The sequence below is a fragment of the Podarcis cretensis genome, assembly GCF_951804945.1.
Source record: "Podarcis cretensis genome assembly, chromosome: 4".
Taxonomy (NCBI): Eukaryota; Metazoa; Chordata; class Lepidosauria; order Squamata; family Lacertidae; genus Podarcis; species Podarcis cretensis.
The window spans coordinates 69,915,983-69,941,019 of record NC_137173.1 but is presented as its reverse complement, the minus strand read 5'-3'; the positions used below and the strand labels follow the sequence as shown (position 1 = coordinate 69,941,019).

Genomic DNA, 25,037 nt, shown 5'->3' with positions numbered 1-25,037 from the left:
TCAATGTGCAGAATGTCAGGAAACGAATTAAAATTGGGTGTTGCTCTTTTTTTCACCTTGGCTTAGGAAAGAGGAGCAGCCCCTGCCTTCAGCTATCCCCTTGACAACCAATTCCACTTACTACAGCACATCTGCACCCAAGGCAGAACTGCTGAACAAAATGAAGGACATGCAGCAGCAACAGCAGCAGCAGCAAAGTGAGGATTCTGAGGATGAGCTAGACCATGATTTATCTGAGAAAAAGGTAAGACTGCATTTCTTTTTTAAAAACCAACCCATGCTGTTGAAATCCATGCTGCTAGAGCCGTCTAGTAGATCTCCACTGCAGCCAGCCCAGCCAAAAGCAAATGTGGCCAGGCCAGAAGCTGTGTGACAGCACAGGAGCTGGCAAGCTCTCATCGCAACTCACAAAAGATGGATGGTAAAGGTTTCTCTCAGACGGAATGAAAGCTATAGGACAACCAGCTGGAGAGTGGGCAGCGAAGTAAGGTTTCAGTTAAACAGATATGCCATGTATGAGCACAGGAAGCTACCTTATTTGTGTCCAATCAGTCTATTTTTCTATATAGTGCATCCCTGTCTACTCATAATAGCAGGTTCTTGGAACTGGGTGCAGAGGTTGCTTCGCTCACACCCCTTATGACATTTTAAACCGGAGACAACAGGAGCTGAGTCTGGGACCTCCTGGATGTAAGGAATGTAGCTCTGCGCTGAGCTGCGTTCCCCTCCCTAAATGCAGAAGGGGGTTGGTAATGTTAGGAGTCCTTTCCACACTTCACTCGTATGTCAGGAGGAGCAATTGACTGAACAGCAGCTGGCTTTTGTATTGGACAAGCCAACTTCACAACGCAACATGGTGGCCAAGACATGCAGCAACACTGCGCAGCAGAAACATGATCCATACAGTACAAGTTCATATGTGGAGATAACAATCTATTTATCTGATGTAGGTATCTCGACACCTACACACACAAACACACAACACTGCCATTTCATAATAAACCAGTTCTGGTTAGATTTCAAAATCTTGATTGAATGTAGATTTATGGGTTTCCCTAAACCAAGCCAGGTCTGAGAGAACACAGCCCTAAAGTCTCTCAGCTCCTTTATTCTGGGGCTCATAAAAAGGGAGAGTTGCTTCATAATTGGCTGGGCCTTTCCTCTGGTAAAACACTAAAGCCCTTCTGAGGGCCTGGCTCAACAGCTGTTTACATTATTGCTTATCCTAGGCAATGAGATATGTATTCTTTTTAAATGGGTGTTCCTTCAGGCCAAGTGCAAAGGTTGTTCATTCAAACTTGGGCAACCAGAAACACAGCTCTCCTCCAGTTTGGGTTCTTAATGCACCTTCTCCCCTCCAATAATGAGGAACCTGGGAATGTGCCTCGACGCACCTACATATGCAGCATTTTTTTCTTAACATAGGTGAGGTGACCAGAGAAGTTGTGCAGCTGGGCCGGGGGAGAAGTGCAGCTGGGCCGGGGGGGGGCATTTTCCATGAAGCAAACCCTCCTATGTGGGATCTGCATCTCTCCCTCCATCTTTTGTGCCAGCCAGATGCAGCTCCCACCTGCATGGGATTGCCTCATGGGAAAACAACTCCCAGCTCCAGGTGATTGTAGGTATGTCTGAAGTAAGTCTGAAGATGATATCATGTCAAAAATGTGAAGTTGGCAGTGAAACCTTGGGAACTGGTTGGTGTGGTCTTGTGTCTTGACAAAGAAGACAATTGCTTTTTTTACTAACCAACAATGCAACTTAGGCAAGAATAACTGAAATATGCATGTGACGCCTTGGATGTAGAATCTAAACAACTTTCTTACAAATAGGAGCCGGAGGCATTAGAATTGCTACACCTGACTTCACTTTTGCAAATATCCTCAAAAGGAAGCATGTAGGAGATATCACAAGAGCACATTGCAAGAGTTCCCTGGGAGAGGGATTGGTTATTAAAGCACTCTGGGAATTGTAGTGCTGCGAGGGAAACGGGTCTCCTAAGAACTCTCAGTTCCCTTAATGAACTACAGTTCCAGGATTCTTTGGGAAAGCCATGGCTGTTCAAATTGTTATGATACTGCTCTAAAAATGTGGTATTCCGGAGTGAAATGGGGCTGGGGAGGTTCAATTGTGATTGCGTCCGTTATGCCAAATAAATTGAGCTTACTCCCCCCCCCTTTTTTCCCCCGCCCCGTAGCAAGAACTTATAGATAGCATAAGTCGAAAGCTGCAAGTGTTGCGGGAAGCTCGTGAGACACTCCTGGAAGACATTCAGGCCAACAATATGCTTGGAGATGAAGTGGAGGCCATTGTCAAAGAGGTCTGCAAATCCAATGAGTTTGACAAGTTCCGGATGTTTATTGGGGACCTGGATAAAGTGGTCAACCTCCTGCTGTCACTCTCTGGCCGTCTGGCCCGAGTAGAAAATGCACTAAACAACTTGGATGAAAATGCCTCTCCTGAAGAGCGGGTAAGTCTTGTGTTTTTTTAAAAGAGCTCATGTCTAATGTTGCTCTCTTGATGGCAAGTAGATTTCTTCAGGGACAATAGCTGACCTTAAGTTTAAAAAAATAAAACAAAAAACCCCCAACAAGGATATCCAAAGCAAAAAAGCTAGCCAAAGACCACAAAGAAGACACATGTGGCAGAGGGGGTAGCGATTCCAAAATTTTGAGACAAGCTGAGACATAGAAGAATCATTCCAAGTTTCAAAATGTCTTGGTGAATATGATGATGTTCTTAAAGGTGCTCTGCAATTTGCCTATGAGATGTGCTTAGATTTTACTAGCATTCCTCCTTTATAGCAAGGAAATTAAAATGTTCACCATGTGACTCAAGGAACTAAAACTGAAAACTAAAAGCCTGTGTTTCTATATAGCTCCTAAAACTTGTTCCATTCTGCCTTGCCTTTCTTTGATCTCTCTTGTGATCCTGTGAGCATCACCTTTCAGCCCTTCTCTGTTCCACAACCACAGCCTATATTACTGTCCTATTGCTGGCCTCCGCAGTTTTTCTTTCCCCAATATAAGGGGCTCAAATTGATTACAGTTTATTTAACTGACGTTTATAAGCCCATCAGTACTTAATAACCTTTTCCTCTGTTTTTCCCCCCTGAAAGCCTCATGATTTTGCACAAGTAAACATGTGTGCAAAAGAGAGAATTAAGAACTGGGTGTTTCTCTAAGCTTAGGAGTAAGGAGGGTGGTGGTGTTTTGTTTTTAAAGGGGTTTTTCAAGTCCTGTTGATGCCATCTTTGTAATCGTGCACATTTCATATCTGCACTATGCTCTCTCTGTACACTCGCAGTGAGTAGGTTTCTTAGCAGATTTTATTACAACCATGTAGCAGTGAGATCAGGCTGACATACCTGCCAAATTGCACCTGAAATGACCTGGAATGGTTTTGCTCTCTCCCCCTCAAGCGGATCCTGGTGGAGAAGAAGAAGCTGCTCACACAGCAGCACGAAGATGCAAAGGAACTGAAGGAGAACCTGGACCGAAGGGAACGCATTGTCTTTGACATTTTGGCCAACTACCTGAGCGACGAGAGCCTTGCTGATTATGAGCATTTTGTCAAAATGAAGTCCGCCCTCATAATCGAACAGCGAGAACTGGAGGACAAAATCAAACTTGGGGAGGAGCAGCTGAAGTGTCTGACTGATAGCCTTCAACCTGACAGGCCCAAATGACATTCACCCAAGGACCTTGGAAATCAAAACAACGTGGGTTTAGAAGTATAGAACTCCTCCGTTCACTAGGAGGAGCTGTTCAAAAGAAACAACAACAAGTCATAATAGCAATAATATTCAGGGGGAGGGGAATTGTTTCTGTGTGGGGTTATTTGCATTTCTAGAAACATTTCAAAGCCTCTCTGGCTTTCCTTTATCACACAGCCTTAGGAACCTCTCCAGACATTAGATTCTGTGCTTCAGATTCGGTATATTCAGGAATCTGCTGCAGTTGTGCATGAGTGCAGTTCTTTCTTTCTTTTTTAACAAAGAAAAAAAAGTGTGTGGTTTCTTTGCAGATTCATATAGGTTGCTGTTGAACCCTCAAAAACTTAACAATGAGGATTTTAGGAGACTTTTTGGGGAGGGAGCAGGATACAGCCATATCAAACAGACAGAACAGATTTAAACATGTTACCTGTCTAGTGTTGTATTCAGGTTGGTGAGATATAGTGACGTTTGCACATTTGATCTGCAATCCTATGCACACTTACCTGGGAGTAGGCCCCATTGAGCAAAGTGGGACTTACTTCTGAGTAAATACTCGCAAGATTCCACTGGCAGGTGCTATTTTGAAGAAGTGTTGCATAAGCTCTGCCTTTCCAAAAAAATTATGTCAATCCTGTTTGGGTGAGTAGACCTTGGAACAACCTATAAGAAGCTACTTTCAAATACACCAGGAAACTGTGTGACTGTACATGGTTTTTAATGTCTCGGCGGGGTGGAACTTGCCATTATTATTATTTTCCATTTGAAGATAAAGTTGGAGAATTTTAGCCAGTCTTGTTCAACTCATTAATTATCATCTTCTCCACAGCACAAAGGCAATAATTTCATTCAGCTCAGCTGTCTTATATGAATGAAGTGTAACTAAGGGTCTGACTATAATATTCACAGGTCTGTAAATAAAAGGCAGAACTACTGCTACATTATGCTTGGTGCCATTTGCCAGGGATTCAGTGAATCGAACTACAAATTAGAAGATCATTCTGTATATCTTTCATTTGCACAAAGCTAACTGTGTGTTTTTTAATTTTATCATGTCCTTCGTGCCTAGGACTGCTGTTTGTCCAGCTTTTTCATGCCTCAACAAGAAGCATGATATCCATTTTACTGAAGTACATTGGAAACGTTCACTGTTATTACGTGAGTGTGTTCCCATTTTCATATTAACAAATATCCCTGCCACTATGGGACTTTATTTTCCACAAGGAGTGATGCATTAACACTGCCATCAATGGAAAAACATCTATCTATAAAAAGTCCCACTAAACTGTCCTTTATAAAACAAGAACGGTGGGATAACAAATGCTGATGTACTAATCTGCACAGTAAGTGTTCCCTCGTGTTAGTGTACATATCTGATGGATAAAGGGAAATCATACTTGTTTATAGGCTGTTTTTAACTTATACTGAGAAAATGATTTACTCAGCACTTAAATCTTCAACTCCCCTGGCTGTAGTGCCCTCCCTAACAAGGGGAACTAATTTAAACATTACGAAAAAAGAATTCTCTTGACACTTGCCACTTGATTTGAGTGTAGGCAAAATATTTCCCTTCTACGGTTCTCAACGTTCAGGTACAATGCAGTCATAAATATAAGCAATGGTTGACTATACAGGGTCTTGGCATAATCACTTCTATGTAATCAAGTATTTCAAAGACAAATCCTAGAAGGGGGCTTTTCCCTGAGTTATCAGTGCTATTTCACACACTATAGGCCACTGGCCTGCACCGGGGTCATTCCTTTAGCCCTCTGCTGTACTAATGGGTCCCAAGTTTGTCTATACCGTTTAGAAGACATCTGACGAGTTACCAATATCATCAGATGCTGCTACATCCAACCAATATTACAGAAACGGATCCATTTTGTCTTGGAATCTTTTACCTGATCCTTAAATAAAGCCAAACTAAGATAAATGATTATTTGTACTTCAGTCAGCTGTGAGCTTTTACATGTCACTCTTTTTTTAAAAAAAGAGACTGTGATTCTGATTGTGTATGTGAACTCCAAATATAATTTCAGTATGTGTCTGCACAGTACTTTGAGTTAAATCATATAATTCTTATGAAGATAGCAATATGGAAATTGATGTATCATTATATATTATCCTTTTCATAATGTGATATTTAATCACTCCCCTTGCTTCTTCCTTTGTTCTTTATTGTTGCTGGCAGGCTCTCCGGAAGGGACCAGGAGAGAGATTCTCCTTACTGCTGTATATATTTCTATAAATAGTGTTTTTGTTGCTTTGTAAGAGAGAGAGAGAGAGAAAACCTGGTGCTAATGTCTTTCCTCTGGCACCCATAAGTGAAGGATTCCTTTTTCCATCTTATGGGTCACTGCAGTTTTTAGAGCTTTTCTGTATTGTGGGAGGAAATAAAGTCTTTCCGATTTTTCCTGTGTCCCCCTTTAAGTTTTCAACCCTGAGTAAAAAGCATATAGAGATTTCTTTCTTGCTGCTTGAGTATAACATCATGCTTGACCGAGGGAAATAAATTGAATATTGTGTTTCAGTGTAATGAGTAATTTATTAATTTTAATATGTTACCTACATAAGGTTCAAATATACATAACCTGCTTTTCATAGAGGAATGTGCATACCGTTTTGGTGATGATGTCTGAGTTGATTATCATGATCTTTTCCCAGTTCAGATCCATTTAAGTTTAGAATCCTTACCAAATTCAGCTTCCAAAAAGAAAGGATGGGGGGAATATAAAACCAAGTTGTGTTAAGGTTCTCTCCCCGCCCCCCAGTGTGGAATAACGTGAGATTTCCCATATTTTGTGTTATGCTACAGAATAGACACTAGAGGGAGAAAGAGTCAAATATAGGACAATGCCTGTAGATAAATGAAATTACGTATTTAGTTAGCAAAATGGGATAAATATTGGTCCCACTGAGCAACAGCTGACCGATTAATTTAATTTAGACTGCAATCCAATGCTCAACTGGACTCGTTGAGACTAACTTCTGAGTAAACATGTATAGGATTGGGGGTGATTGATGTTTTAAAAAATCATCCACCGTTCCATAAAAAATTATAATCTTAAGAACAATATTAAAGCAATAAAGACATTACTATCAGCAGCGTTATGAGAAAACGGCTGAGAATTCACAGACAACTGGCAGAAGAACAAAAATAAGAGATTTTAAAATTCCATGTGGAGCAGCTTCGGTACTGACAATATCAGAAGGATCGACCAGAAGAAAGATTAAAACAGCCTGCGGTTTTGTTTTCTTTTTAACTTCAAAAGGAGAGTTAACCCTGTGGCTGGAGGGATAGAGCATAGTGGACTGTCCTTTTGGAGAAGGATGGGATAGAAATACTTTAAAATCAAGATCCATTAGAATCATAGAATTGTAGAATTGCCATCCAATTTGAAACTGTACCGGACCCTGTTTAGCTTTGCAAATTTGCTAGCAGTTTTATTGCTGCCCCACTAGGTGGAGGAGCCTGATGTCTGATGATACATGCGAAAACCTCCATAGATTCCACTAGCTAACTGGTTCATAATGAACATGGCAGTCCTTCAGTTAAGTCACTCCCAAGCTTTTCAGGGCTTTAAACATCATAAGCAGCGCTTTGAACAGTGCCCAGAACTAAAAAGGTAAAGGTAAAGGTACCCCTGCCCATACGGGCCAGTCTTGACAGACTCTGGGGTTGTGCGCCCATCTCACTTAAGAGGCCAGGGGCCAGCGCTGTCCGGAGACACTTCCGGGTCACGTGGCCAGCGTGACATCGCTGCTCTGGCGAGCCAGAGCCGCACACGGAAACGCCGTTTACCTTCCCGCTGGTAAGCGGTCCCTATTTATCTACTTGCACCCGGAGGTGCTTTCGAACTGCTAGGTTGGCAGGCGCTGGGACCGAGCAGCGGGAGCGCACCCCGCTGCAGGGATTCGAACCGCCGACCTTTCGATCAGCAAGTCCTAGGCGCTGAGGCTTTAACCCACAGCGCCACCTGCATCCCAGTGCCCAGAACTAGGAGCCAGTAAAGTGGTTTCAGCAAAGGAAATGCATAGAAAACCCTGCTGTAGTCCAGATTAAACTGTTGTTGGACTACAATTCCCATCATCCCTGACTATGGGCCATGCTGGCTGGGGTTGATGGGGTTTGGAGTCTGATGACATCTGAAGGACTATCAGTTCACTATCCATCCCTGCACAGCCTTGGGCTTTAGCTAGACTGTAGTTCTGGGAGATGGAATGAGAGTGAATTTAGTGCATATGACTGCACACGTGTAGATGCAGAAATAATTCTAATAGAGGTCCTGAAAAAAAATTCTTCCAAGAGGCAAAAAAAGGGGGGGACACCATATGGGCATTTATTCTGAGGAGAGAGGGATGCCAGAAAAGCAAGATTGCGAAAAATGAAAACCACATCTGTCGGGCAACAGATGTGTGCCTTTTTAAAAAGAATACTTTTATTTAAAGCACTTAAACAGCAAAACCACGGATCCCGTCAAATACGGTAAAATAAAGTAAATTAAGACATCAGTTTACAAAGGCTAACATTATTACAACAAACTGAAAGTGGCACAAGGTGGAACATTGTGAAATTTGGCTAAACAATCTATAGCCTTTTTAACATGGTGGGGTAACTGTTTTCTTTAGTTGTTATGTTACGTATTTTTTGTGTTTCTATATTGTAAACCGCCATGTGATCCTTGGATGGAGGGCAGTGTAGCAGTGTAGAAAATTAGTAGTAATATGAATGAATAAATGTGTGTTGTGTCATCGCAACCAGATCTGCATTTCCCAGGAATGGGCATAGCCTAAACCATGCAGAAACACTCCTGGCTATGGCTGTCACCTGGGCATCCAGACTCAAGGATGAATCCAAAACCAACTGCCGAGTTGAGTTTTCAAGGCAAGCACAACCAACCTTAAGACAGGATGAACTACTATTCCCATATCTGTATTCTACTTGATTAGGAACAGTACTCGTGTCTGGAGAAAGTTTGTTTGCCTCCAATCCCAGTCCATTGCTGACTTCTACGATGTTCTGGAGGTCTGTTCTTAACCTGAAACTGTTCTTAACCTGAAGCACCACTTTAGCTAATGGGGCCTCCTGCTGCCGTCGCGCCGCCGGAGCACGATTTCAGTTCTCATCCTGAAGCAAAGTTCTTAACCCAAGGTACTATTTCTGGGTTAGCGGAGTCTGTAACCTGAAGCGTCTGTAGCCTGAAGCGTCTGTAACCTGAGGTACCACTATATGTGGGAAAGGTGGGTATTGCTGGGGTGGGCCATGCCACGTCATGTGACCTCCTTCTTTCCCTTGTCTTCTTTCCCAGCATCAACACAGAAATGAATGGAAATAAAGCAACACAAATATTTTGACTTAATTGTCTTAGAAATCATGGAAACCTTGGTTCTGAAAATTGTGCTACCTGTATTGGTGTGAGTGATGCGGTCCCATGGCACAAATTTCATGTGGTCCCAGTGCAAAGGAAAAGAGCTAAGATCTTCTCCCTTACTATAATGTCCGAACAAGATGTGATGGGGAAGAATAATGATAGGTTTGTAAGGACTCTTCCATAATTTTGCCAAGGAAATTCTTACTGTTCAGGGCCTAATGCCATTAGCCTCTCTTGTAGATGGAGATCCTTTATGAAATGCATTCAGGACTGGAAAATAAATCTGTACTGAGATACACACAGAACTATTTTTACTATTGGAACTGCTCTGAATCTGACTTCAGGAAGAATGTGTTTTAACTGAGAGTGTCCTGGAATAGACACTCTGCATTGGGAAAGAAGGGAACTGAGTTCCCTCCAGTTTCCCACTTTCCTGATGTTCCAAAGGACCAGTACCCTGGAGTTATGATACGTGTTGTTGTCAGGATTCTAACTGGACTGTAACTGACCTAAGAATTCTGCAGAGCAGTTGCTGCTGTGGCCAGCAGCTCAGTCTTCTTGTGGCTCAGAAGCAGCTAGGAAATACCTGCTTTATTCCTGGCATGTTAGACTATAGCTGAGGAATGTATTTCACGTAAGTTTATGGATTAAACCTTCCTCACTATGCCATAAGGCATGTTTATGCTCTGTTGAAAATGATAGCTGCAGTAGCATGAAGCAAAACAGTTAAATGATTATCATCATCATCATCACTTCTAATTTGTATATCATCTTTCTATCTTATAATACTCAAGACTTTTTACAAGCTGAAAAAACAAAGAATCTACACCCTGTAACAATCTAATGCAATACAAAAATATGATAATAAAACATAACTTTAAAATAAGCGACCTACATAAAAAAGTAACATTAGAATAGTATAGAATTATAACATCCGCATTTAAAAATTAAACAGAAATTCACTCTTAACAATTACAATAAATAATTTCTAAACTACAATCAATAAAACAACAGCAAACCACAGTGCATAAAATAATACAATGCAGATAGAGAAGCAGAGACTGGAGGGTGGGGCAAGGCAGGTGGAGAAAGGCCTTGCCCAGGCATAGGCAAACTCCGGCCCTCCAGATGTTTGGGGCTACAATTCCCATCTTCCCTGACCACTGGTCCTGTTAGCTAGGGATAATGGGAATTGTAGTCCCAAACATCTGGAGGGCCGGAGTTTGCCTATGCCTGGCCTTGCCTGATGAGGTCTCTCCCCTCCCTGTATGGAGGTGGGGGGAGTGGGCAGTCTTGAGAGCCAAGTGAGGACCTACAGCAACAAAGCAGCAGAGTACAGGGAAGGTGTTGGGGACCGTAGGCCTTCCAAATATTGCTGAATGAAATATCCCTTGCCATTGTCCACACTCGCTAGAGCTGACAGGAGTTGTTCAACAGCATGTGAAAGGCTCTCCCCAGAGATTGAGATATCAGGCTAAGAACAAGGAATTGTCCTCTCCCCCTCAATCAAGCCAGTGTGGTGTAGTGGTTAAGAGCGGTAGTCTCGTAATCTGGGGAACCGGGTTCGCGTCTCCGCTCCTCCACATGCAGCTGCTGGGTGACCTTGGGCCAGTCACACTTCTCTGAAGTCTCTCAGCCCCACTCACCTCACAGAGTGTTTGTTGTGGGGGAGGAAGGGAAAGGAGAATGTTAGCCACTTTGAGACTCCTTGAAGGGAGTGAAAGGCGGGATATCAAATCCAAACTCTTCTTCTTCTTCTTCTACTCACCAGCTACTTCTCTGTTGTCATGTGCCTCAATGTCACAAAAGACTGACAGTGTTGTACTTAGCATTGCACAGAAGAGCACAGAAGCCCTTCTCAGCTTGGGTGAGGAGCTCTCAGTAGAAGCTGTGCTTACCCAGCTGGCATGTACCCCATTGGTGTTTTCCCTTTTTGTGTTTGTTGGCCATGTGCTGGTGCCATTCTATTTTGTGCCCTAGGCATGCCTACCTACTTGCACTCCTCTCCCCCAAACTGCTAAGTTCCATTTTCCAAAACAGATGTCTTGCGGGGGAGGGGGGATGAAAAACACAAAATGTGAAACTGCTGGATTTATTTTAAATTATTACCGGCCTCCTCTCTGCAATCTGTTATTATTACAATTACGTTAGAAACAAAAATAGCTTCTCTCACAGATATTTGTCAAAATCAGTAGTTTGTGCTTTGAACCTTAAAAGTTCTAAGGTGTTGATTAATACTGCTCATCATAAATGTCTGAATTTGAAAACAAAACAAAGTTTTCTAAGATTTTTAACAATTAAAATGAACCTACTATATATATATATATATATATATATATATATATATATATGAAGTGAAACAGATATAGAAAGATTTCTTCCAAATAATCTGAAAAGGAGTCTGATAATTCATTGACAGAACTCTTAATAACCTGCAGTTGTAGAATGAAAAGAACAGCCAGTAAGGAACAGCATCTGTAGCTACACAGTCACAATAGGTTGAGAATCTTCTGTTTTTATTTTAGACCTTACAGTCTGTAGACTACAGTTCTTCAGTGTAGCTCCTGGTTTTGAGAGCTCTGTAACTACCAGTAATTGCTTTATTGAAGAGACCGTTTTTTCAAAACGTCAACTTTTGTCAAAAGATTAACCAGGTAGAAGCTGTAACATGTTTAGAGGTATACCGCTGTTTTAAATGTGCCGTTTCCCTTTTACACAACCGAATGCTTACAGTATTTGCTTTGAGGACAGTTTAACCACAAACTAAAATTCTGGAATTGGGAATCTTAGTATTTGGAGGGGCTTGTATGAGTCTAACATCCTGATCATGTAAGCTATTAACCAACCTGACTCCAAGAAACCAAACTAACCTTAAAGAGCTTGCTTCAGGTAATTTCCAAATGACATTTAGTTGAGAGATTATTGAAGCCCCTGAGGAATTTTCTAATCCAAGCCAGCCTTGGCCGTGCCTCCAACCTGCCATTTTGAAGTTTGAGCTGTTGTAAGCACTCTCAATGATAACACTTGCAATGTACAGTATGGGAAGAATAGCCTGTTGGCGTTGGTAACAGGGCAATTTATAGAAGTTTAACAACCTCAAAAAGCAAAATCAAAGAACCAACCATCCTGAAACCTTTCTCCCAATGAAATAAGATGTAAGTTAGGAAGAGCTTAGGTTCCCTTTTTTTGTTGTTGCTATCTTTTATTTCTGGGTGGATGTCCCACTGGTCAATGTCAGGCAGCCTAAAGCCATGGATTGTGACATTGTTTTCCATGGGCAGTTTTGACCTCAGCAAGGTAGGTGGTGAGGAAGGAACACCAGAAAAAAGAACCAGGAAATTCCATCCCAGACAATTGAATCATATCTTTTCCTGTCTCTATGGATATCTCTGTTTCTGCATCAGTGTTAATCATAGCTGTGATTTCTCTTCTTTCATTGGTTATTGACAACTGGGTAGAATAACGTCTGCATATTTTCCACGTAGATTTGAATCTACAGGGCTAGATACTTTTTTGAGAGGCTAGGAATCCATGCTAGCTAATGTGGCAAGCTGAGAACTGGTTAAAATCTGGTGCACCAGGCCATTACCTGCAAATTGGTTGTTGTTCTTTTGGCCAAACAGCTAACAGACTGCAAAATTTGCTCTGTTTCTCATTAGTCCTAGCCACCCCCACACTCCTCTTGCTGCGAACAGTTGATAGTTTCTTCCAATTTAAATACTATCTATTGTTTACTTTGCAGCCAAAAGCTCCAAGACTTTATCTGACAAGGACAAGTAGATGTAGAAATCATAGCAGAGTGAACCATAGCCTGAATGCAAAGAGAAGTGAAGTTGAATGGCACATGGTATGTTTTAAAGCAGATTATATCTCATTATTTCATGGTGATGTTTTCATTCCTTCTCTCTTCACCATATTAATGTAGACCAGAGAGTGGTGTCATGTGATTAAATCCCGACACAATCCACCTTTTGCAACCTCCCCTCTAAGACGAAGCAAATCTTACACTTTCTCTCCACAGATTCATTCTGAAGATTTAACCTCCCAGATACTACCAGTGAGGAGAATTCTATGTCTAAAAAAAATATAATGTGACATTCCTAGACATTCCTAGGCCTCTCTGTTGTGAAGGAATCCAACACTGTGCATTTTATGAGAGTTAAGATTTTCATAATTCCGATTATGGGACTGCGAGTGGCCGCTGACACCATATAATACCAGTCCTGAAAGACCTGCTGTGGTCCCCAGTACATCTCTGAGCACAATTCAAAGTGTTGGTGCTGACCTTTAAAGCCTTAAACGGCCTCAGCCCAGTATACCAGAAGGAGCGTCTCCATCCCCATCGTTCAGCCCAGACACTGAGGTCCAGCTCCAAGAGCCTTCTGGTTGTTCCCTCCCTGCAAGGTTACAGGGAACTAGGCAGAGGGCCTTCTCGGTAGTGGTGCCCACCCTGTGGAACACCCTCCCATCAGATGTCAAGGAAATAAACAACTGCCTGACTTTTAGAAGACATCTGAAGGCAGCCCTATTTAGGGTTGTTTTTAATGTTTGATGTTTTATCATGCTTTTAATATTCTATTGGGAGCTGCCCTGAGTGGCTGGGGAAAACCAGCTGAATGGGTGGGGTATAAATAATACATAGCTGTCAACTACAGATTTGAAAATATGGGACCAGCAGCCTCAAAAATAAGGGATCAGCAGCCAAAATAAGGGATCAACAATTACTTTGATAAAATACATATTTTGTTGCGTGCAAATGGCTTTAGATACCTATTAGGTCCATAAATTACCTTATAACATATATTCAACACAAAAAAACCAGAAACAATTTGTTGTTGACAACGGACAGCGGGACATAGAAAGGACCCCATTACCTTCAGTAGCTTCTTTCAGGGACATCATCAATAAGGGACAGCAGCGGGACATGGTGCTGGGATAAGGGATTGTCCCGCCAAATAAGGGACGCTTGACAACTATGATAATAAATAGTTGTTGTTGTTGTTGTTGTTGTTGTTGTTTGACAACTATGATAATAAATAGTTGTTGTTGTTGTTGTTGTTGTTGTTATGCTACTAGAAACAACTGAAAGGAATGCTGTGGATTGGGAAGGTGAGTGCTAGAAATAGCAGCCCTCATAAATGAAATAAATTGTTAATCAAATGTCTTTCAGGACAATTCTTCATTTGGGTCAAGTTTCTCAACCTGGAAATGCCAGTTGAAGCTTTGTACTCCCTGCAACTTGTTGCATTTTCAACAGGATGTGCTGGCTGCGTTCTGTCATTGCTTACAATGAAGCACACAGACTGGAGGTTGTGGTATATTGATAAGACTGCAATGTATAAGGCTGGTATCGCCCACGTGGGAATATGGAAGATCTGCTTTCCTCCTAATTTGATAGGGGCCGACGAATATAGCATAGTTTGTTGTCATGATTTTGCATTTAATGAGAAATTCTTCCCTTTAGAGATGAAGCTGGGCCAAATCCTGATGGTCGTTGCCTCATTTCTTGCGTTTTTTGGCCTGTTTTTTTCCTTTCTAACTCCATGGAATATTTTTTGCCCAGGTCTTACCGAAAAGCAGGTTAAATTGCTATTTATAACTGGAGGCCTCTTTTATGTGTTCTCCAGTATTTGTGTCTTTGTTCCCATTAGCTGGAATGTCCACTCCATATTAGCAAATAAAAGCATCGCCTTCCCTACTCCTTTTCACTTGCCCTCGCACCCGACAACACAAAGAAATGGAAGTGCAATTTATCTAGGGTTTATGTCAGGAATTCTGCTGCTCATAGGTGGGCTTTGTGTAATCGCTCAGAGATGTCTTGTGAGATCAAATAGAATTATAGCCATGTAGAAGAGAATCCACCTACCAAACTAATCTAATGGGTGACAAATTCACAAATGTCTGTAAAGAAGTGGCCTAGAGAATCATCTCACTCACAAATATAATATATGAATTAGAGGAGAGTTAAGGTAGCTACTGCTGTCTATTTTTAAATGACTATTATTACAATTTGCTGTAAAAACGTTTGGAGGATTTGTCTTGCTGTGAATGTTGACTCCGTCTAATAAAGTTATTTCTAAACAAACATGTATTCCCTTTGACTCATTGGAATTGTGCTCAGTTAAGGTTGCCTCTGTACGGTTAACATTTTGGGAGATGGATTCAGTTGCCTATCAGAAATTTAGGCTTGTGAAATTAACGTGGCTAAAGCACTATCGTGTGGGGGAAAGAACCCAGCATGCTTTTGAAAGGCCCTTTTCTGGTTAGGAAATGCACTGGGGAAATGCACTAAAAAGTATAGGATAAACTATTGATTGACAGGAAGATGCAAAGCTTCCACGTAAGCAAGTCAGGGTGAATGCTCACTGTCATATCACCTACCCACAAACAAATCAGAATGGCCTCTCAGTAAAGAGTAGATATCAGATAACATCAGGGTGGATGTTCAAGGAACAGACAAGGCATGGGTTGCATTCTTGGGTCTATATCAAGTAACTATGTCAAGTAGTAAAGCAAATGCATAGATATATTTTTAATTCTTAAATCTGTGTGTATGTGTCTACTGAGTAAGAGATGTCAAAATAAAATTAAGAAGTTTAGATAAGGGAAATACATGCTGCATATTAAAGCTGCAGAATTTAAATTTGAAAGTGTTAGGATTCCTCCCGTTAGAGTAGGAAGAGCCTGGGAAATCATACTATATCTTGATGCTGTCCCTAACATGGGAATATTGTTACAGGATTCCATTCTGTTCATTAGAGCTAAAATGTAAGTAACTGATTCCCCCTACTTCTGTACTCTCAGATGGGAAGCATGATAAATGTTGAGATATTGAATGCAATAAGGAAACACAAATGAATTTACTATGTAACTCCCTAGTCCCTCCTCCCAAACATGAAACACCCCATTGGAAATGGACAATACATGATTCCTGATGCAGAGAGACTGTGCCACGACTGAACCACCCAACAGTGGTATCCTGAGAAGGACCCCTTCCAAGGAACTCAGTGGCCAGGCTGGCACCTACTGACAAGGTACTGTATTTTTTGCTCTATAAGACTGACTTTTTCCCTCCTAAAAAGTAAGGGGAAATGCATGTGCGTCTTATGGAGTGAATGCAGGCTGCACAGCTATCCCAGAAGCCAGAACAGCAATAGGGATTGCTGCTTTCACTACACAGCGATCCCTCTTGCTGTTCTGGCTTCTGAGATTCAGAATATTTTTTTTCTTGTGTTCCTCCTCCAAAAACTAGGTGCATCTTGTGGTCTGGTGCGTCTTATAGAGCGAAAAATACGGTACTTCATCAAGTATTTTGGGCCCCAAGCTCTTTAGAGCTTTGTATGTCAGTGGCAGCACCTTCAATTGGGTACCATCATGTAAAACCAAGTCATCATGAAAATTCAAAAACTCCTATGTTATTTTCCCTAACTCTGACCAAGCTGCGGGGGGGCAGTGGAGGACAGGAGTGCCTGGCGTTCTCTGGTCCATGGGGTCACGAAGAGTCGGACACGACTAAACGACTAAACAACAACAACATTATTTTCCCTAACCAGCCAAGTTGTCCTCCCTGAATCATACTGTTATAATTCAGTCACCCCTTTGAAATCATAACCACAAACAATATTTATTTAATTTTGTCACATGCTCGAGCACTTGTTCTCTGTGTGTTTTGATGTGAATATCTGAGCTATTTTAGAGAACAATAGCGATGGTAATACATGCAGATATGGTGATGTCTGATCCATTACTATATTTTGAGCTAGATTATTTTTGGCCAAGTTTTTTTGTGTGTTTTTTAAGCACTCTTGTCCACCTGGCAACTCTGTGTGTGCATATATTTTTAATCCCAACTGTTTCTAAAAGTGATTTGAGACAAAGCACATATTTGGTCCCTATAATATTTTCCCTTTTAATTTGCCCTAAATTGTCATGTTTACAATGGTAATGGTAAACACTAAAAAGCTATTCTATAGCAAACTATTATTTGAGCAAGTATAATTCACAAAGCACAATTTTAATATTAAGGCTTTCTGAACCTTTCTCAAGAAAAATCGTTACCAGATGTTCAATAAAATGCCAATAAGATATTTTAAAGAAAACCTACCCAAAGGGCAATAGTAAAGGAGGGGAAAGAATATGTCAATTTGTTATATGTTAAGTAAAATGATACTCCCTATAAAATTAAGACTTCAGGAAATTTACTTGCTACTAATCTAATTCATCCACATAGCATGCTTGTAGTAAGAGACCATGCCTTGAAATATCTAATGTAGAAAGAAAATACTTTCTTATCATGGAATCAGTTTTTGACACATCTGTGATTTGATCAGATAAAACTTCCTGCCAAATGCTGAAACCTGCCATCGCAACTTTACTACCCGACTCCCTGACGTTTGTGTGTTTTTCAATATATGAGGTTCCCTGAGTTTCATCGCCATTAGAGATATATAAATGAGGGCAAAACGTCAAACCTTTAGAAAAAGAAAACAAATTAGCTCTGTCAAAAACATTAACATTTTTCTAAATGCATTGAATTGTGCCAGTGACACAAATTCATTTCAAATAATTTATATGTTCATTTTTCTTCTCCCCCCTCCACCTCTTCACATTCTCTCACCCTCTAATGAAACATGAGAAGAAAAGAGAAGATTATGAAGAAACAAGATAACAGTTTTCCAATATCTGGCAAGCTTTCCTGCAGAAGATGGAGTACAGTGGTACCTCGGGTTACATACGCTTCAGGTTACATACGCTTCAGGTTACAGACTCCGCTAACCCAGAAATATTACCTCGGGTTAAGAACTTTGCTTCAGGATGAGAACAGAAATTGTACTCCGGCAGCATGGCAGCAGCGGGAGGCCCCATTAGCTAAAGTGGTGCTTCAGGTTAAGAACAGTTTTAGGTTAAGAATGGACCTCTGGAACGAATTAAGTACGTAACCAGAGGTACCACTGTAGTCTTGTTCTCTTTTGCTCCAGAGGGAAGGACTAGAATCAATGGGTGCATAGGCACCATCTCTGGGGGCGGGTCGGGGGGGCGCTTCAGAACCCCCAAAATTTCCACTGTGGGTGCCTGACCCAACGCATCAAGTGTGTGACGTCACATGGCATGACATAGGTGTCATCGCTGCAGCAGGCCCAGAGGCTGCAGCCCAATCAGCACCACTGCACCAGAGAGCCAGCGGAGGCAAGGCAGCGGGCGACAGTGGGCAGAGGTCAAGCAGGGCTCATGCATGTGACTGGAGGTCATGAAAAGCACATAGGAACCCACTTTTGATGCCAGTTTTTAATTCAGTGTACAGCTACAGGAAATGCAAGCCCATGCTCTACTGTAGAAGATCCACTCATTTCAGGAGAAAACATTGTAGGCATCTATACTCTCTTTTTTAATTTTTATTTATACTTTTTACTGATTTGACAAGCATTTTGACATTTCAGAACTTGACTTCCTTCCCCCGCTTTCTGCAGTTCCTTAATTTTATTTTAAATATCTTCTCCGTATCCAAATTTGTTCATTTATTCATCTTCTTTAAATATATACTCTTATGAAACTGCAGGTTATTACAATAATCCTGCCAATGTTTTTATCTGTTTAGAATTTATCTGTAAATATTCAATAAACTATTTCCATTCTTTTATAAATAGGATTGTTATCTTGATTTGTTTTTCTTCCGGTTAGTTTTCGCCATTTCTGCATACAGTATTCCATAAGTTTTTGTGTCCGTTTTTCCTTTGCTAGGACTTCTTCTCCTTTCCATTTTTGGCCATCTACACTCTCCTTCTCCTCAAAGGGAAATAGAGATGGCTAATTAGAAATGAATGGGGTCAGTGGCAATCCAAAGAGTTTAAGAAAACAATTAGTAGCATCATTGAAATGTCTGCGTTGGGTTTTTGGTTTTTTTACTGCTGATGGCAACCAGAAACACCTGAGATTCTCTAGGTACTACTTTCAATTATATTTCTTCTGCAGTTTAGATAATAAATTTAGGATCTCTTTAATGGGAAAATTTGGTATGTAATGAACCATCATGGCCACTAGAGGGTGGTTGCAATGCACGCAAGAATCCAAGAAGAAGCGAGGAATATCCTGTTTTGACTGAAATACAGTACAGTGGTACCTCGGTTTACAAACTTAATCTGTTCCGGAAGTCCGTTCTTAAACCGAAACCATTCTTAAACTGAGGCGCACTTTCCCTAATGAGGCCTCCCGCTGCCGGTGTCCTTCCACCATTCAGATTCCTTTCTTAGACCGAGGTAAATTTCTCAAACCGGGACACTATTTCCGGTTTTGAGGAGTTTGTAAACCAAATTGTTCGTAAACAGGACTGTTCTTAAAACGAGGTTCCACTGTACTATATTTCACTGCCATAATGAGTGGTTTTGAATTTGCTAATCTGAATTCTGATTGCACATCCTGCTACTTGCATAAATGTTCAATGTGTTTCTATTTAATGGCAGCAAATTTTGAAAGCTAAAAGATCATATGGAGGTGGAGTGCCAATATTGATTTTGGTTAATGATTATAAAAAAAAAACCTTTGGTTAAAAAAACCCCAAACCTTTTCTTGAGAAAATAAAATATCTTAATTATTTTGAAATTAAAAAGAAAACTGCGATCAATGAATTTTAAAATTTTAATTCACAAATGGAAAATGTATCAATATTCAAAAATATGGTATGTAAGGATTCATATTTGGGGTCCATTTTGTTTCACAGCTGTGGCGATTCTAGCATGTTCATTCTGACCCTTATTTTAATTTTGTTTCAGTAAACACCTATTTTTTGTCTTTGTAAACTTTTTATGTGATTTTAAAGCAAAATTACTTTGCTTTGTCTTGATATAGTCTGCAGATTAACTCAATCAATTCTGTTCTATTCATGTTACACTGAAGAAAAAGAAAGAAAGAAAAAAATCTCTACTTGGGTCAGCACTCCCCCCCCCCCTTTTAAAGCTGAGAGATGGAAGAACACAAACAAGAAGTGCATGAATGCCAAATTTTTACACTCCCAATTTCTTGAAGAGCTGTGGCAGAAGTTTACTGACTAGACTGGTTTATCCACATACAGGACTGACATAGTTATGTTTTGGGAATCTGGATAAATAGATATTGCAGCGATGTGACTTGACATGCCATGACAAGCTTAAGTCTGGAACAATTCCTGATGTAAAACATACATTCTTTATTCTATGGGAGTGAAATAGGGTGTGAAAACATCTTATCAGGAAAGCGATATGTCTTAAGCAATCCTTGAGAGAAAGAAAAAAGGGAATAAAACCACATATGGAGGAAACACAGGTGTTATATGAAAACTGACAGGAGGTTCTCTCTAATGCTGCCATTCTGCTTATGCAACAGACTTCCACTTGCACAACAGAGCTTCCCTCTCCTCTCCAGTCTGTTGTGCACCCTCAAAATCTTCTGCAAAAAGTTGGATACAACTCAAGTGTCTTGATAAATCACTGATGCAAAAGTTTTTGCCCTGGTGGCACTTGGGTTAATAATGACCGATCAGCTAGTTTGCAATTGGTTTAGGAGGACTGACATTTCTAACTTCATCTCAAAGCAAGTATTGCATATGGAGGAAACTTTTTTCCATTTTCCATTACATTTCACCTGCTCAAACAAAGAAATGCGTTGAAATATACTTTAATGCTATTGCTTGAGTTGTTCTATTTTCCAGCCACATTTTTCTGTTGTGTTACTTTCCTTTACAGAAAGTATACAGTCATACTTCTGTTGTCAAACTTAATACGTTCCAGGGGTCCGTTCGACTCACTTCCAGGTTTTTGGCATTCAGGAGCCAAAACGTCTGAGTATCAAGGTGTTTGACAACCAAGGTACGACTGTAAATTCAGAGATCTTTGTCAGCTGCATTTAAGTACAGTCTAATTAAAACCCATAATATTTATTATTTATTTATTTTGCAGATTTCTAAACCACTTCACAGCCAGAGACTATCAAAGTGATTGTGCAGTAAGATAACATGTGTTAAAACACAAAAAGTACAAACTCTTTAAAAAGTAATGAAATAATTTCTAAAAACTCTACAGGCAATAAAACATTTAATATTAATATTCCATAAATTAACGGGCACTTCAGGCCCGTTAATTTATGGAATATCACACTTCAGGCAAAGCATTAAAAGTCTTAAACAGTCACCTAAACATCAAGGTGCGTGGTGCCTGTATAATTTCAGCTGCCAACTTATTCCAGGGGGCTGGAGACACAACACTTAAAGTCTGGTTTCTAGTACAAAATAAGTGCACCTCTGGAGCAGTGCCAGTGATCCATCTGAGCAGTGCTGTTGATGGGCAAGGATATATGAGGCAAGGTGCTGCTTAGATAATCTGGTCCCAAGGTGTTTAGGGCTTTAAAAGCTTGAACTGTGTGCAGTAGCATATTGGCAACTGCCTCGTCAGAAGTGTTCTATAGGGTTAATGGGATGCTCCAGTCAACAACTTAGCTGCTGCATTTTGCACTAGCTGCTGTTTCTGAGCTTAGCCAAAGGAAAGCCTTACACAGAGAGCAATAGTCCAGTCTTGGAGTTACTTTCATAACTTTCTTATTAACCAAAGCTGGTAACTAGCCATCTCCTGGACCTATAAGCCCAAAGGAACACAAGGCTTACTGGCACAAGGAGTGAAAATTGCTTACCTTTCTCCTACACTCAGTGTAAACCACTGCCCATAAGAGCATCCTGGCTTTCAGAAAGTGGTATTGTATGGCCGTGTTGAGTATCTTCAGAATGTGTTCCATGCTCCTAATAGTATTAGGAATTGCACTAATTGCCATTTCATCAGGCTGTGTCTTAACCATCCTTATCAGGCCAAATGCTTGTCATGTATACAAGATATATCACTATGAGTCAGTACCGATTGCTGTCTCATTCATCTGCTAATACGCCTGAGTCAATATTTTTTCCCTCAGAACATGACACATAAATTAGTATCTGACATTTCTTCACATGATAGGAATTTATATGAAATTTAAATTAAGGAAGCTATCATTCCTTCTGAACATGCAACAATAGACGCAACTCACAGGTTTACATTTCCTTATTTAATTTTTAAAATTGTCAGTGGTGGAGCCGTTTTCCTAAAGAGGTAATTTCATTAATTAGGAAATTCTAATCTGCATTTTTTGCCAGGGGAAGTTAAATAAACTACTAGTATTTAGATGAGGTTCAATCAGTCAACTAAATCAGAAAATGTTCATATGCCCTGCATTTAAAAGAAATGTACCGTACTCATTATCATATATATTCAAGACTTGACATGACACAAAACGGAGGATCAAGTTCCTAGTTAGCTTGGTTATCTCTTCTGCAATTTCTTCACAGAATCCACTAGGAAATGGCTATGGTCTAGAAATTACTCCAAAACATTCAATTCATATAGTGAAGACGTCAAATTAAACTTTGGTTGTTTTTAAATGTGCCATCTCTTAAAAAACAAACAAACAAAACAGATTTATAACATGAAAACTAAATTACAAATAAGGTTACAATTAGAAATAAGGACTGTGCACCACAAAATAATATTTTTGATGGTGAAGCAGCAATGGCCACAGACCTTTCTTTCCCTCACTGCTACAGAGAGGCATCTGAGGGCAGATCTTCCTTTCCACTTGCAGAGAGGCAGATCCTCTATACCCTTAGGGCTCCAGAGAAGAGGCCCAACAACTAGGAGGAATCCAGAAAAATTATGCTCCCCAAATTTATTTGCATTTCAAGGGAAGTTCTCATTGGAAGCTCATATAGCATAGCCGCCTTGGAGAGGCAATTTTTGTCAAGGCCACGGCAAGGACAGAAAGAATTAACTTTTCCTTCTATTGTCTAACCCATCCCAAGCTGCTATGTATACAACCCAAAAACGTGCACCTTAACTGTATTAATGCAATTAATGTCATGTTTGCCTTGGCCCTTAAACGTATATTGGAAGAAGGAGTGAAAATAGGACCAGGGCTGCACATTCTGAGGGACGGTTAACCCCCTTCCCTTCTCCACTGGGTACTGTTCAAGTTTGGTAGCTTCTTGCTCACCCAGGTGCAGACGATTGCAGCGCCTGGAGACAGACTGTCAGACCATGTATCCCTAGCAGTGACCAGAAGAGGACAACCAGATGCCTCCAGCTGTAACAAAACATCTCTCTCTCTCTATCTATCAGTCCCTACAGCCACAGCAAGTGCTGTGACTCTCCAATGGTTTGACTTCATGCCCAAAGGTGCACTCTTCCCTTGTCTCTTGAAATGGATGGGTGCCCACAACATTATTCCATGATTCCCTAGTCAGTGTCTGTGAATGTGTGGATGGGGGTGGGGATGGTTGTGTGTTTGCATATATGTATGTGCATGTGCTTATACACATGACTCTGCAACCCTCAACCACCCACCACTACATGTGGCCCCTGGGATAAAAATGTTGCTTACCCCCTGCCCTACATACATACAAATGGTTTATTTCTTTCTATAGTGTTTAACCACACCTTTCCACCAAGGCTCTCCCTTTCTCCATTTTATCCCAACAACAACCCTCTGAGGTAGGTTAGGTCACCCAGTAGTCTTTACGACTGACTGGGGGTTTGAACCATGGTCTCCCACATCCTAGTTGGACACTCTAACCACAACACACCAGCTCTCCAGTGTATGTGTGTGTGTGTGTATACACACAAACACACACACGTACAGTCATATCTCCGCTTACGTATCCCTCTAGTTACATAAATGTCAGGATACGTAAGCAGCAAACCCGGAAGTATATTTACGGGTTTTTGCCGCATGTGCAGAAGTGGTCCCTCCGGTTGCAGAAACCTCAGGATCCAACCAGAGCTCCGGAATGGATTCCGTCCGCAACTGAAGGAACCACTGTATATGTATGTATTTATTGTTGCTCTCATCTTCAAGTTGGGACAGACTAGACATTTCAGTAATCAAATATGATTTGCATGTTTTGTGCAGGCAGAGAAAATCTATATGAGATATGCAGGGAATGAACAGCGTGACTGTTTTTTCTCACTGACAAATACTCTTCACAGATACTGTAGTTATACTGTGGTTCTATTTTGTGGCTTCTGCAAACTCAGATCAGCTATGACTCAGCCATACTTTTTTTCACAGACAATACTGTGGTTAAAGACCAGGGTGAAGAACCTGGAAACCAATGCTCTAATTATGAGAGAAAAGGTAGAGGGCTTGTTGTTGTTTTTTAATGAAACCCACAAGGTCCACCTCAAGCCCTACTTTGGATGAAATCAGCCTCCCTCTGCCTTCTTAATATAGTTACTATGGGTGCTGCCTCCCTTGCCATTCCCAAGGCTACAATACTGTGTATACTTACTTGGGAGTAAATTGCACTGAACTCACTTCTGAGTAAATATAGTTAGTATTGGCATGCAAGATTGCAAACTCAGAGATAACTGCGATATAGACCGTTGTGAAAAATCTTATATCAGTTGTACGTGTGTGTGTAGAATAAGTTAACGGAGGATAATAATGTTTGTTTATTAAATGTCTATAATGCCCTTCATCTGAGGATCACAGGGAGGTTTACAATGTAAAAACATAAAAATATGCAACATAGTAACAAAACTTATACCCCCCCCATGGTGGTCAGTGGCTACTAGTCATGATGGCTGTATTCCACCTCCACCGTTGGAAGCAGTATCCCTCTGAATCTTCTTACTTCTTTGCAGGGGTGTCGCAAGGGGTGTCGCAAGGCGTCATCCCTAAGGGTGTGTGTGACAAAATCCTCACCATTCGTATCAGGGCGGTGGCACTTGCACCCCCATTGGCAGTGCTCGCATCCTGCGGCGGCACTCACACCCATCAGCAGTGCTTACACCCCCATGGCAGCTCTCTCTCACCCATCGGTGGGGCTTGCATCCTCATGGCGTCTCCCTCACCCTCGTTGGCGGTTCTTGGACCCGTGTCCTTGACGCTCGCACCCCCATAGATCC

General features: G+C 41.0%; 1 protein-coding gene and 1 long non-coding RNA gene across 4 annotated transcripts in view; both read left to right on the top strand.

The window, feature by feature from the left end:
- The window catches only part of SHROOM2 (shroom family member 2), a 104,053-nt gene extending 97,811 nt beyond the window's left edge, over window positions 1-6,242 (top strand). For all 3 annotated transcript variants that reach the window (XM_079972383.1, XM_079972384.1, XM_079972385.1), the window contains 3 exons: window positions 67-244; window positions 2,195-2,467; window positions 3,419-6,242. In XM_079972383.1, coding sequence (XP_079828509.1) covers window positions 67-244; window positions 2,195-2,467; window positions 3,419-3,685 — 718 coding nt within the window. In that variant the 3' untranslated portion in view covers window positions 3,686-6,242. The remainder of the gene's footprint in view (window positions 1-66; window positions 245-2,194; window positions 2,468-3,418) is intronic.
- A 4,639-nt stretch (window positions 6,243-10,881) lies between these two features.
- On the top strand, window positions 10,882-12,926 carry LOC307214332. Its single transcript, XR_013837927.1, has 3 exons — window positions 10,882-10,951; window positions 11,610-11,738; window positions 12,827-12,926. It is a non-coding gene; the product is annotated as an uncharacterized lncRNA (long non-coding RNA).
- The last annotated feature ends 12,111 nt before the right edge of the window (window positions 12,927-25,037 follow it).